Below are 15458 nucleotides of genomic sequence, written 5' to 3'. Positions count from 1 at the left end.
TGTTGTTGGCTGTTTTTGCTCTTTTGGGGGGCCCACCACCCAGTTCCCAAATAAATACACAGAGGCTTTTCTTACTTATGAATGCTGAGCCTTAGCTTGGCTTGTCTCTAGCCAGCTTTTCTTAACTTTAAATTACCCCATCTATCTTTTGCCTCTGGGCTTTTATCTTCCTCTGTTTCTGTATAGCTTTCTTTACTTCTTTCTCCATGGCTGGCTGTGCAGCTGGGTGGCTGGCCCTGATGTCCTTCTCTCCTTGTTCTCTCCTCTTTCTTCTTTCTCCAAGATTTCTCCTTCTAGTTATTCTTTCTGCCTGCCAGCCCCACCTATCCTTTTTCCTGCTTCATTATTGGCCATTCAGCTCTTTATTAGACCATCATGTGTTTCAGACAGGCAAAGTAACACAGCTTCACAGAGTTGAACAAATGCAACAAAAGAATGCAACACATCTTTGCATCATTAAATAAATGTTCCACAGCATAAACAAATATAACACACCTTAAAATAATATTCTACAAGTTGATTTTCAGAACGTGTGGATAAAATGTTCATAGAAACAGTAGCCAAAAGGTGTAAACAATCTAAATGTCCCTCAGCTGAAGAACAGATATTTTTTAATGTGGCATTACCAAACAATGAAGTGGTATTGAGCTATAAAAAGGAATGAGTTTTGGCACATGCCATGACACAATAAGCTTTGAAACTGTGCTAAGTAAATAAAGCTGTACACAAAAGGTCATTAATTATTTATGTTCGTTTGTTAACAAAATCCAATATACACAAATATAAAGAAAGCAAATTAGTGACTCTAGAGGAATGAGGGAAGTTAGTTTGGTGCAGCTGCTCAACAGGTCATGAGTTTCCCTGGAGGAGTGAACAATTAAAGAACTAAATACTGGTGATGGTAGTGATAAATGTCCAATGCTCTGAATACAGAAAACAAAACTTTAAACATTCTTTAAAATGTATGTTGCGCATATTTTACTACAATTTAAAAAAAACAAGAGAATACAAAGATTAAAGTAAAAATACAAGAGTTCAAAAAATAAATAAAACAGTTTGACAAAACAAAGACTTAAAATTACTCTCCATGTGACCAACTTTCCAGTCGCACACTACAAAAAGAAAGTGTTATTTGGGGTTTGTTTTAATATTTCTTTCCAGAAGTTTTATACACACACACACACACACACACACACACACACACACACACACACTTCATATATACACACACATAAGAATATGTGAAATATAATGATGTGGGTGGCATGAGTGTATGGTCAAATACACTTTTTCTTTCCTTGGAAGCTGTTGGGGAACTTTGGGTCTTAAAAACATATATTTCACTATACATAAGCCTTAAAGAACTCACTTTACATTAGAATTACCTTGCCAGTAAACTGAGATTGATATACTTGGGGCTTCCGTGTAGAGTTTGATGATGAAGGTTTATCAAAGTATTTTTAAAACCCAATAATAGGCAGATAAGAGAAAGGGCAGTGTGGCCTCAGCTTCAGGTTCTACAGCAATGCCAGTGGGAGACAGAGAAGATGGCACAGGAGGTGTTGATGAAGAAACTCAATTATAACGCATGAGGAACTATGTCTCCAGAGTAAGGTCACACAAGCAGAGACTTCAACAATCAACAGGGTTTCGGAAAACATATTAAATAAAAGTTAAAGTTAATGTAATTTCTCCTCTCACCTTAGTAAGTGAATGTGATTAAGGTAACTAAATAATGCTCCCCCTGAAGAAAAGGGGAGAGGGGGAGAGGTCTTTGGAAGGTAGGACATAAGGTCAAAGCCACAGGAAGAAAGCTCTTTTGAGGGTTGTTCATACATATTGATCAATTTTAGAAAGTATATCAGAATAGATGGATCTATGTTTGGAATTAAGTACAGGAAGCATAGGTCAGTCTATTGCTTGGCCATATCAAGACAAAGAAAAATCAATCAAATTATTATCACTGGACAGTTATCACAAAAGTAAAGTCAATATTCTAAGCTTGTGTCTTTTCTTTTTTAATAGAAGATGAAAAACATCCTTTCTTCCCCAGACAGTGGTCATGGGGATTCCTAAGATACAAATGGAAAGCATTCAGCACTAGTCCAGAATATGTGTGTGTTCAGTAACATGCACATGTTATTGCTGCTAACATTATCTGTACCATCATCAGTCTGTTTTGTACCTGTGAGTTGTCATCCAGTGTCATGAGCAAGAAACTACATGCAATATTTGAAGCTAATGTGTGCATGGAATGTATTGTCTTTTAACCATGTAACTTAATGCACACTTACCCAAGATAAGAGATGTGCTACTAATATTATAATTGATCTATTTCTTAAATCTTATCTTAAATATAAAAGTTTCCATTGTGGTCAATCATCAGCTGAGAATTTACCTTGCATTCTTGTTTTTAATGTCTTAAGTGTACCAGGAAAGGATGAAATATCACTCTACTTTCTAGAAGGGAAGCTAGATATTAATATGACCATGTATGGGGATATGCTGTGGCTACAGAATGTGTGTGGCCATGAGGAACAAGGGCAGCAGTGACTACCATGGACTTGGAAGAAAGGGGCTATCCTCATTTAAGAACCAAATGCCTGAAAGATCCTTGTTCCAAAGTGAAGAAAAGCTCCCTGGCAGTAGCACCTCTATCCTGTTCACAGCTGCAGCCTTAAAATAAGAGCAGCACCCTAGACACGGAGAGTCAGTCACTTCCTAGGACTGAATGAATGAATAATTGGATTATAAAATTCCCCAGAAATCTTTGTCACATGGAAAGAAAAGAAAGCAAGGTTCCAAAGCAAGTGACATTAATTTTCCAATAATTGCAATTGGGTAGGAGCTCAAATCGATTCTCTTAAACACTGGGGAATGTTTAAAAAGTGGAAGTATTAGTACTCAGGTTTAGCAGTACATGTCTACTGTATCATTCCAGTTTGCTTTCTGTGCTGTGATAACATGACCAAAGGCAAGTAGGTGAAGGAAAAGCTTATTTGGCTTACAGGTCACAGTCCATCAAGAGAAGGTAGGGCAGGAACTCAAGCAGGAACCTGGAGGCAGAAATGAAGCAGAGACCATGGAAGAACCCTGCTTATACCAGCTTGCTTCCCTTATCCTAGCTACCTTTTCTAGAGGCCTAAGAATTGCCCAGGAAGGGCACTGTCCACAGTGGTCTGGGCCCTCCCACATCAACCAGCAATCAAGAAAATGCCCTTAAGATGTGCCCACAGCCCTATCTGAGCAATTCTTCAGTTGAAGTTCTTTCTTTCCAGGTGATCTAGGTTTGTCAAGTTGACAGCTAAAGCTACCGATGATGTGTATCAACTATCAAAGAACTGAAATGGCGGCCAGACAGAGCCAGGGGCAGGACACAGGTGCAGTAGCTCTATATGGGGTTCAGCATTAATCTAGAAGTTATGGTCCTTTTATGCCATTCTTTGAAGAGTTGATGAAAATATTCATTTCATGGAAAAACACACCTGTGGACGATGGAATAATTATGCGGGCAGGAGCAGAGGACAAAGGAGAAATAGAGATGAATGGGTTTTAAAAGCAAGAAGAATCTGAGTCTCCCTTTTGATTCACTTTAAATCTAGCTCAATTCATCTATTTAAGAAACCTCTTATCAACTTTTCCATAAAGAATGCACACACACACACACACACACACACACACACACACACACACACATTCTCTCAACCAATCATGCATTGTGGTTAGTGCCTTAGTTACTTACTTGTTGCTATAACAAACTGATGAAATGAACTTAAGGATGTGTTTGAGGATTTGATGGTTAGTTTTAATTGTCATCTTAACACAATCTAGAATCAACTGAGAAGAGTATCAGTGAGAGATTGTCAGGTTGGCCTGTGGGCATGTCTATGGGAGACTGTCTGGATTACAGTTAATTGATATGGGAAGACCCAGCCCACTGTAGGCAGTATCATTTCCCAGGTTTGGGTCCTGGACTGTAGAGCGGGGAAGGTGAGCTGAGTGGTGGGCATGTATACACACATTCCTTCTCTCCTCTTGACTGTGGATGTGACTGGTTGCTTCAAGTCCCCGCTCTGACTTTCCACAGCAATGGCCCATAACCTGGATTGTGAAACAACCCTTTCTCCCCTGAGTTGCTTTGTGTTGCAGTATTTCACCACAGGAGTGGAAATGAAAGAACAGAGGACACGGAAAACCACAGTGGCAAGAGGGGCATGGAGCTGTCACAATGTACCCACAGTCAAGCAGAGGAGAGAAATGAGTATACTTCTTGTCTTTGTCTCCTTTATTCAGTCCAAGGCCCCAGCCCAGGGGATATTGCTACCCACACCCTGGATAGGTCTTCTGTACTCAGTTAAACCTCTCTGGAAACCCCTTCATGGACATGCTTTGAGGTGTATCTCCTGGGTGATTTTTAATAGAGATGAGTTGATGATAAAGACTGCCACAGTTAGAGTAGTCTGAGGCCACCATTTCTACATGGTTTGGAGAGGCTAAGATCGTGAGAAAGCTGTGGATGTTTTTGATATATCCAGATGTCACTTAAATTTGATGGATTCTGTGAACTGATGGATAGGAGTATCTTTACTGACAACAAAAGGAAACAATACTGAAGGAAAAGACCAAAAAAGAGGATTGCAGTTCCATGGAGAAAGAACTAGAAGGGGAATGACAGGTCAGAGGTCTCAGACACCACTGCAGAATAAAGGATGGATCAACTGTCAGGAGTTCAAAGGGATGGGACCAAGGAGACAGAGCTGAAAGAGAAGGTTAATGTTTCAGTGGTTGAAATATACCTAGGGTAGTGTGTGTGTGTGTGTGTGTGTGTGTGTGTGTGTGTGTGTGTGTGTGTGTGCACGTGTCATGATACAGGGAGGGGTTGTAGAGGACAGGTGACCTGAGGTATCCTTGTCTTCAGCCTTGTTTGAGAACAGGGCCTCTTGTTTTTCTGCGGCTTACAGTAGAGAAGCAAGCCCAATGTCCACTCTCCTGGTGGGAACTTGCCATCACTAGGTAGGGACTTGCTGGGATTACAGATGCTTGTGCTACTTCTTCGTGCTTTTCCTGGATTCTGGGTATCCAAACTCGGGTCATCAGGCTTAGGAGGCAGGCACATGCTTAAACTGTGAAGCCATAACCCAGCCCTGCAGGGGTCTTTTATTCAGGCCCAGAGAGATCTGAATGCTGAAGAGGAAACGGATTTGGATTCAAACAGCTTCCTTCTGTATCCCACTGAGAAAGCCACAGCATTTCTTTGGACTTTATGTTACTTGCCGTGGTACCCAATGATGGTACTGAAGTTGAAGGTCTAACTTTCATCAAAGGAAAGGGTAAGGCTTTTGCCTGAGCTGTCATGAAAAATCTGTATTGCACTGAAGTTGGAAGGTGTTGCTTCTGAGGCACTAGCCATAGAACCCAGTTATTTAGTATCCCGACCATGTAGCATGCAGCAGGCACTCAATATCTGCAGAAGAAACTGTTAAAAGTCTAATATATTTATAGGTAGTGGAATTAATGAAAGCAATCTTCAAATCTTATGTTTCACCATAAAACAAAATCCTCTTAAAAACAACATCACTTCCAAAGCAGAATGGATTTAATCATCATCACAGCTTCTGAACATGTGTATTTTGTTCAATAAAAATCACTTCTGAGACCATACTAAATTACATCCGATGTTGTTCTTATTAAGGCACAAGAGGAAGACAAATTGTGTAACGGTTGCTACAATTTTTCAGAACACTGAATAAATATTTACTGAACACCCATACTATTTGAAAAAGTCTGGGTTTGCTAGGAAGTATTAGCTACTTTCTGCTTTTTACAGATGCAACATGAACAGAAACTTAAAATTTGAACTAGAATATACACAAATCAGATCCAGCAAATTCACATGAATTCTCTATCAGCAAAACAGACAATAAAGGACATCAAACAGAGGAAGAAATGATTTTAAAATGATGAAAAGATTTGTGATGGTATTTGAGTTGAACCTTGAGCATAAGCAGAAAGGAGACAAACAGCTCAGCTCAGAGCTGACATATCTTTGAGCTTAGTCCATTTCTGCTGCTGGTTCTGCATCACCACGAATGTGTAAGCTATTCAAAAAACACACTTGACAGAGTCCTGAGGTAGTGCAGAGCACCACAGACTGAGACTGTGTGTGTGTGTGTGTGTGTGTGTGTGTGTGTGTGTGTCTTACTTATAAAGACACCAGTATTGTAATGAGACCTGTACTCTAATCTGATTCACATACCAAGGACCCCACCTTCTAAACCTCATCTTCAAATCAAGTATCTGCCCTCTCAATATCTCACAATGGGCATTAAACTTCAAAACATGAACCCTTGGTTGTAGGGGCTTAGGTATATAAGGACATTTGTTCCAGGTAAACGAAAGAGCTGAGAGTTGAATTCACAGTCTAGCTTTAGAAGGCATCTCTTAATTACTAAGAAAATACCTATTTGAAGTGTATACAAAATTGTATGGGCTGAAGAAGAAACTTTTATCCATTGGGAAGTGATGGCCAGAGAAACTTTGGAGAAACCAAGGCTGAGCTTTGAAAGAATGTGATTTCAGTTTGACATAGGTAGAGGGAAAATGAGATGTAAAAAAGGAGGGTTATTCCAGACTGAGAGACCAATGCCCCAAACACGGAGTTATAAAAGGACATGGTGTGCTAGGGAACCATGGGAAATTTATCTGATCATCCTCAGCTCAGGGTGTGAGCAAGTCATACTCATTCTATTACCTTTTACAGAGAGATGACACTGGAAAAAAATATTAGAAAGAATTCCATGTCTAGAATTCCTCCAAAGACATTTGGACCTTACAATCAATAAATAGTAAGCCACAGATGGCTGCAGAAGAACTACCCATGATCCAAGAAAATAGCAGTCAGTCATGTGGAGGAAACACTAGAATAGGGAGAAAAACAAGATACTCTGATGTTTTAGTCAAGAGACAAAGAAGAGTTGGGAGAACAGGGGTCGAAATGAATATGAATGAACAGCCCTGGGAAACATAGCTGGGCTTGACTGGGTATGAATGCCTGAAAAGACATTGATGTTGGGGCCAGTCAGAAGAAGACAGTGGGGAAAACAACTGTTAATCCTTTGAAAGTAATGTAATAGAGCCACCTATTCACGAAGGTGTCCTTAGCAGGATTACTTAACAGCCCCCAGTGTAACTGGCATTCTAAATACCAGAGATATGAACTTTCTAGAAGTGGGTATTTTAGACTCCATCCTCAAGTTAACCTTTAACATCTCCCCTCTCTTGCTTGTTTTTCTAAACCTACAGAGAGGCTATGCCTGGAGAGTTAAGATCTTAATTATTGAATGACCTCTCTCTAAACTTCAGAACATCCAGTGAGCCCTGAAATGACTTTCCATTAAAAAAAATACACTTTTAGTTACTTGTCATGTGTGTATCTGTACACATGTATGCCCATGCACATATATGACACTGTACATGTGGAGGTCAGAGGCAATGTAGGGGATTCTAGTCTCTCCTTCCAGTGTGTGGGTCCCAGGGATTGGACTCAGGTCGTGAGCCTTGGCAGCAGACACCATCACCTACTTAGCCATCTCAAAGGCCAGTTATTCCCCCCTTCTTTAGTTCTTTGTTTCTTTATCTCTCTGACGAAAATTGCTTACTGTTTTATTCTCTAAACCAAAGAACTTGTGTCTAGCTGTCTGAGAAGCAGATTTGGGAGCTGACCCCAGGAGATAGATGTCACCTAAGATGTTTGGGAGAAGGCACATAGTCCAGCTGACTAGTTCCTCCCCAAACCTTGTTGGACCTCCTTTCCCCCACATCCCAGTAAAGGACCTTAGGGTCCCTAAGCCCAGGAAGACAGAGCTTTGAGAAAGTAACTACCCTCTAGCTTCTTCATATTGCCTTCCTTCCAACACTTGCCTCCCAAGACAGTCTGGACCTTTGCTTGTGATAATAATATGACTCTTTGAGGAATATAGCTCAGTAAAGAATAAAGTGTCCAGAGGTTCACATAATGAAGACACTTCACTAGCTCACAAAGGAAGTGGAAAGTAGGGAGTCTCAGAGTAGTTAAACTCTTCAAAGATAGCAAAGAGCCTTCTGAGTGTGTCTGTAAGGGCAATTCTGGAGATTTAACCATGGGGGAAGTTCGTTCTCTCTCTCTCTCTCTCTCTCTCTCTCTCTCTCTCTCTCTCTCTCTCTCTCTCTCTCTCTCCTCCCTCCCTCCCTCCTTCACTGCCACCACTAGGTGATTAGCCTTCTGGTCTTACCTAACTCATGCCCCTCCCACCATAATATACTTCACCATGGACCTAATGACAATGAAGTTAGCCAACCATGTACTGAACCTCTGGAACCGTGAGCCAAATATATCTGTCCCTTTAAGATGGCTTTCTCTGATATTTTATCACAGTGATGAAACAGTCTAGCACAGTCAGAGTCCCAGATGGTGGCAGCGACATCTCCAGGTATCCTTCCTCACATGGAAACATCTAAAGAAAGAAAGGGCTTCCCACATCCTGGAAACTTCTGGGTCCACTTCCTATGTACCAGGACATCATCATCATCAGCCACCCTTAGCTACCAAGAAAGCCAGGAAAATAAGGACCTGATAACTGGAAATATGATTGTTAGGTAGCTACATGGGTATCAGCAGGCTTAGAGGCCAGTAAGGATGGACCCTTGGCCCATAGTCAGCTTTGGACTTCATTGCCCCTTTTCTGTGTAATATCAGTTTTAAGAGAAGCATCCTAATGGCTCCTCCTTGAGATTTAAAATACTATATGAGAGGGAGGAGTTACCAGGGATTTCCTAAGGCCAATTAAGTAGCAGTCGTTATCTATTGGTCAAAAGAAGGAGAACTGAATTCTACCTCTGGCTCTGGGTAAAGACTTGACATTCCAAACTGGCCCCAAATTTAGAACATTGCATTTGACTATCTCCTCCTCTAAGAGATTAACCCAACTGAATCTGACAATGACCTCCGTAGGAGACATTCACAAAAGCTGGCACACCCTGAAGACCTACTGTAGTGGGGCAGGCCCATAGGGTCGAGGAAATTGGCTCAAACCAGTTGCCAAGGCATGCACATAATGTACTTCCTTAAGAGCCAAGCAACCTACTAAAGAAATTGGAGAAATAATTGACCAGATAATGTACTTACACATTTCAAGAACCCATCTCTCCATGCTACTGCTTACAGATCACCCTTCGCCTACTTTCCGGGTTCTAACCAAAGGGCATAAACTTTCCCTTGCTCCTTCCATCCCTTTTGATACAGGCCAAGATCCTAAACACACTTGCCCTGACACACAAGATGTTCTCACCGTTTGACTGGAGACACTCATTTCACCCTCCTCCAAAACAGTTGTTGGCTCATCTCCATTACTGAGTCTGCAGCTTTCTTGGACCCTAATTCAAAAGGTACCATTATCCCTCCTTCCCCACCTCCCAGCAGCTGCTAAGATTTGACTACTATAAGTAGCTTGACTACTCCATTCCTCTCAAACTCTAATAAAATGGTCCTTGAACTCCCTTCAGAACCCATTTTTAATTTTTTTTTAATCAATGAGACCAAGAATCCATAAAAGGGGACCATGATTCCAGGGTAACAGACTTTCCCTTGCTGGCTACTACCATGGTGTATCCACAAGCCAAGTACATTAGAGGCTGATCAAATTTAGAAGGTGTTAGTTAAGAAGTAGTCATGGCTCTTGAATTTTTGCCACAAATACTTTTTGTGTGTGAGTGTGTGTGTGTGTGTGTGTGTGTGTGTATGTGCACACTCACACATACCAATGTGTGTTATGTAAGTGTTACAGGCCAAGAATGTGGGAGCATGTTCTGGATGTGCTCTGTAGAAGAGGTTGTGTCTTTCTTGATCTCTTTCCATTGCATTGTTTGAGGCAAGTCCTCTCATTGAACTGGAAGTTCACTCTGGGTTAGTCTGGTTGGTCAGCAAGCTCCTAGGGTCTGCCTGTCTCTACCCCACCCCCACCCCCAATGCTGGGGTTACAGGCATGTGCAGCCATGCCCACATTTTTATTTGGTGCTGCGGATTTGAACTTGGGCAAACAAGCCCTGCTGTGAACATTTTAGATGAAGAAAATGGCTTTCAAGACGACAGAAATCAGAGGATAATCCTTTGAGGCTTGGGCATGAATGCATCATTTTATGAAACCCATATTCCTACTCCAGCAGCCTCATAAGGGGTAGTTAAGTCCAATTTCTCTCTTCAAGACTAAGACAATATTCTGAGTTTGTGAGCTTGGCAGGAAGGTGGATCTTCACACTCCCAAGCAAGAAGAATGGATGACTCAGAGCCAGCTATTTGTTATTCAGACCAAGAACTCTATCAAAGCAAGATGGCAAAGCAGTCTCAAATGAAGTAGGATTTCCTCATCCTGTCAATCTGGGGAACTGAAGAAACCTTTGCCAGGGTTACTGACCCTTTCTCTGTGTGTTCAAACCCTCTTTTCTTTCAGATCCAGCTCAACAATCCTTCCATCACTGGGTAGATGATGCCTCCTGATTTACATACACATATGTGCATATGATTGGTAACCTGGTATGTGAGATTCACATGCATTTATAGACACCACTCTGGGCTCCAGAAGTTAGAAATAAGACTATATGTACAAGCCATCATCCAATCCAGCTAGCTAGACCTGAATAGCTCCCCATTCTGTCCACATCTTCCTCCTCCTTGGATGACAACTGTTGGTGTATACTGACCCTGGATAACTGCTCTGTCATGCATTATTCCACATAGTTTACACTTATAAAATATTTTAAAACTTCCCACCACCTCATGAATTATTTTATATATAAGAAAACCTAGAAGTTGAAATGTTGAGTTGACCAGATTCACATAGGAGTAGGTAACAGAGGCAATCTTAGGAGTCCATGAAACATTCTGCTACTGCTCAACCACTGTAGCTATCTCTAAGCTCACTCCCTGGCATATCCACACCCCTGCCCCAGTGCATTTTTTATCTTGAAGAATCCTAGTCCAACTCTACATGGCCTCTACCACCCTGCCCTGTCTTACATTGTGTTATCCTTCTTCTCTGCTTTGGATTTCTAATTATCTTTGTTTTTCATCCTTTCTAACACGAGGACTTTTTCCACAGCCATTCCTCCATGTAAAAGGTTCTGATCTTCTCCAAAATCCAACATGCCTATGGATTTACACTCACCTTGAAGATCACTGTTTAAATATCACAATGTGTTCAACTGGAGAAAACCTTCCCTCTATACTCAGACCGTTCTGACAAGTCACAGCAGGTCTGATATGTCTCGCTAGATTATTGACCTCACTGAGGCTATTATCATTCTTCATTCATTCGTTTATCTTCAGTGATGAGGTCAGTTTTTGATTCAAAACTCATTATATACTTTGGCTAAAATTATATGTAGTATGTGTGTCTGTTTGTGTGTGCTTTTATGTGCATGTGTGCAATGGGTGTAGGTGCCCTTGAAGGCCAGAAGAGGGCATCAGTTCCCCTAGAACTAGAGAAACAGGTGGTTGGGACCAGCCATGTGGGTTTGAGAATCAAATCTGAGCCCTCTAGAAGAGCAGCCAGGCTTGTAACCACTGAACCATCCCTCTAAAGTGTAAGCTTTAAATTCAGGGGTTGTTCCTTAGGGAAGCAAACTGTTGGGGGAAATAGAACATGATCTTTGGTCCGTGTTTCAAAATCTGGTTAAACTATCACATCCTCAGATGCGCAATTTCTCTAACAAGCTTCTTCACTGTAGTGGGAGTAACGTTGACAATAATGGCCTAGTGACCTAGCAGCTAAGGATCCTGGGACCTTTCCCAGGTACAGCTTTATGTGTCACGATGCATGATGGCTGACACAGTCACAAAAATGCACAGCTGAGGTCCAGCAACTGTGCCTCTTCCCACAAGGCTTGCCCCAGGCCACAGCTTTCTTCTCTACCACTTAGCTGCACAGGTGTCATTACAGGGAAAGGTGCAAAACAGCCACACTGAGCAAGGGGCTTAGGGTTTACTAGAGGCAGAGGAAGGGAAGGAGCTGAAATGACCACAGTTCGAGATTAGTATCAATTAAGTGCAGACATTGTCGAGCATCAGCTCATTCTATATCTGATTCAAACCTGATTCTACAAAGGAGGAAGCTGAGGCTTGGGAGAGGTTTAATGTCTCATTCATGGTCTCAAAGCAGGTGAACCCAGGGCTTCATTTCTACAGAGAATTTGCTTCTAACATCCAGGGCACTCACTACCTCCACGTGGGCACACTTTCTCACTCTGGTTTCTCTGTAAGTGTACACTGAAAGTTCCAATCTTGATGATTCTTTAAAGTCAACTTGACCTTGACGTATGTGGGAAAAACTGGGTAATATTTGAGCACACTGTGTTTCAAGATTAATGAAACATTTGAAAATGAATTATACATTTTGGAGTTTTTATTTTTAAAAAGCTGCATGCTGCTTAAGTGTAAAAATTAACCCTGAATTCTAAATAATACCAAAATATCGGCTACAGAGGGCTTTTTTTGTTTTGCCTTTTTTTTAAATTAACTCATTTTTTTAAAATGTGTTGTACTTGAATGAATTAAACACAGTCACCATTGTTGGATTAGATCTAGAAAAAAGAAGACAAGGAAAACTGTCCCTTCTCTGAGATGTTGCCCCAGACCTAGGTCTGGAGTAAGATGAGCTTTGGACATTTCACACAGAGGGTCCACCAGGATCACTCAGAATTTGATTCACTCACTGCCTTACCTGAGTCTCCAGAGATGCCTGTACGAATCCGACTCTAGGCCTATGCATTTGGGTTCTCTGAGGATGCTGTCTGGGAGTCAGTATTTTCACAAGGCTTCCAGAGACTCCCAATCCATCTCAAGCTGTGTCCTGACATTAGCTTTTAGAGCTCAGTACAACTCAGAGGTGCCTGAGCCTGATGATCCCAAATATTAACTTACTCACTTCAAGGACATACTAGTTTTTATATACCTTGGAATGCTTAAATAATAAGTATATAAGTAAGCAGTTTATCTTAGCAGCCTTAAATGTGAGGCATTCCCTACTTCAACATGAGGGAAATCAAATGCTCAACTATATACCACATCCTCACCCTTTAAGGCTAGGGAAGGGGTAAGTAACTGTCTTGCACCTAGGAGAGAGACCAACAGTTAACAATCCACCAGCAAGGGGGGTTTCAGCTGAAATCTTGACTGGCTTGCCTCTGTGGCTGATTCCTAGTTCATTTTGTCTCGTGTGAGAATAGCACACTAAGCAAACTGAGAGCCTCAGCATGCTCCAAGAGAAACACATTCTCTGACTCAACCACTAATTGCATGTTCAGGACACACTTATTCTTCTGTATAAACTCAAGGAAAGATTAATTTTCTGATAACTAACTCCCTTTTCCTTATTTCCATCATGTCCTCAAACCTACATCACATCAGTTACAAATCTATTAGAACTGAGGAAATAGGAGGTGAATTGCAAAACGAAAGTTAACCGAAAAGCTCTTGTGGTCAAACTAGCATCTCCTCCCCGTCACAGTCTCCCAGTGCCTGTATTTGGTTTCTTAAGGCTTATACCAGGTAGGAGTTCACTGAAACTGAGGGTCATGCCCCTGTCCGTGGAGCAGATGTGCAGGTCCCCAGGTTTATCGGAGTCTCCACTAGGTGAGCTCTGGGATTTTCATCACATTGAAAACACAACATTATGCTTCCCAATGTAACAACAACAACAACAACAACAAAATCAAGTACCATGAGAAAACAAGGTTTGGGGAGCCTGTGTGGTGGCTTAGCAGGTAAAGGTGTGTGCCACCAAGCCTGAGAACCTGAGTTCAGTCCCTGGACTCCACATGGAGGAAAGAGGGAGCCAATTCCCACAAGTTGTTCTCTGACCACACATTCTACTTGGCACATGTACACACACACACACACCCCACAAATTAATGCTAACATTTTTTAAGAATATCAGATCTTGCCAGGCGGTGGTGGCGCACGCCTTTAATCCCAGCACTCAGGAGGCAGAGCCAGGCGGATCTCTGTGAGTTCGAGGCCAGCCTGGGCTACCAAGTGAGTTCCAGGAAAGGCGCAAAGCTACACAGAGAAACCCTGTCTTGGAGAAAAAAAAAAAAAAAAAAAAAAAGAATATCAGATCTTGTTATTCCCAAATACAAATTATAATTTAATACTGTCAGTGACTCAGTGGCACCTACAGTCTTCAACCTGGCAGACCACAAACTGGTATACTTTGAGAAACAGTTAAACATAACCCGTTCTTCCCCAAAACGAAATGACTTCACGTACTAAACTGTCCAGGACATTGCTATTGTACATAGTTACCATCTGTATGAACACGGAAGTAGGCATCAGACATCATATAACACTTGTGGAAATCTAATTGGGGGGGGTATAAAACCTATAATCATAGAAGGCATTTTGAACTTTAAAATGAAACCGATTGTTTTGATGCATATGGCTGTGTGTGTGTGTGTGTGTGTGTGTGTGTGTGTGTGTGTGAGAGAGAGAGAGAGAGAGAGAGAGAGAGAGAGAGAGAGAGAGAGAATTTTCCAGTTCTATCCTCTCCAGCATTAAATGTGTGTAGCCTGTAGCGTTAATGCATTTTTTGATAAACGATCCTGTGAATGAAACCAGGTGTTTTTGCTTATTCTACCTGCTGAATTCAGTAAACAACACTAATCCAATGATACCTCCCACCCCCACTCCGTCAGCTTTGTGGCAAGAAATCCAACCACGTTTTCTAAGTGTTCCTACAGTGCGGTGGTGCGAGTACTCCACCGCTCCTGGCTTCCGGGGTGTCATTCCACCCTAGCCAGGCTACGAACCTAGTGACCAGGCTGTCTACATTCCCTAAGAGCCAAACTCTCAAGTTCAACTCCAGAGCCACGGTGGTCACTCTGTGCCGGAGCGAAGAACCCAGAACGCGCAGCATCGCGCCGGGTCCCTCCACCTGTCCGCGGTGCGCGGGACCCCACGTCCACTCACTTTGCCGCTGTCGCTCACGCCGAGGAGGTGATCGCGAAGCACCTCCATGGGGCAGGTCCAGGTGGAGTGGACGAAAGTCCCTCGGAAGATGTGCGCCAGCGGCGGCGTCCGAGCGGCACACATGGCAGCGGCGGGGCAGCGCGAGTCCACTAGCCAAGGAGAGCGCACCGGGCGGGTGCAGAGCGGTCCCTGAGGCTGCGGAGCGAGCGGGAGCTGCTGGGGCTCCGGCCCTCGTCCTGCCCCCGCTTCCCCGGGCGATCGCCTGCCCCCTGCAGGCCGCGCCCAGGGGCTGGCTCTCTGCCTCCTCGATGCCAATAGGATTTTTCTCCTGTGAGTTGGCTCCGGCTCCCGTGGGGTGTGGTTTTCCTCCCCACCCGTGCGTTGGTTTTGGATGCGTTAACTCCTTGAGTTATCGAAATCAAGCTGCTCTACCTCGCTTTCATGGCACACCTAAGAGTCA

The 15458-nt window shown here is 42.6% G+C and overlaps 1 protein-coding gene across 1 annotated transcript in view; it reads right to left on the bottom strand.

The window, feature by feature from the left end:
• The window catches only part of Gda (guanine deaminase), an 82126-nt gene extending 66904 nt beyond the window's left edge, over positions 1 to 15222 (bottom strand). Inside the window, exon 1 of the mRNA XM_059259782.1 lies at positions 14999 to 15222. Coding sequence (XP_059115765.1) covers positions 14999 to 15121 — 123 coding nt within the window. The 5' untranslated portion in view covers positions 15122 to 15222. The remainder of the gene's footprint in view (positions 1 to 14998) is intronic.
• Positions 15223 to 15458: the final 236 nt, after the last annotated feature.

This window comes from Peromyscus eremicus, chromosome 1 (assembly GCF_949786415.1).
Source record: "Peromyscus eremicus chromosome 1, PerEre_H2_v1, whole genome shotgun sequence".
Classification (NCBI taxonomy): Eukaryota; Metazoa; Chordata; class Mammalia; order Rodentia; family Cricetidae; genus Peromyscus; species Peromyscus eremicus.
Note: the sequence above shows the minus strand (reverse complement) of the source record. Positions and strands in the feature narration are given on the sequence as shown.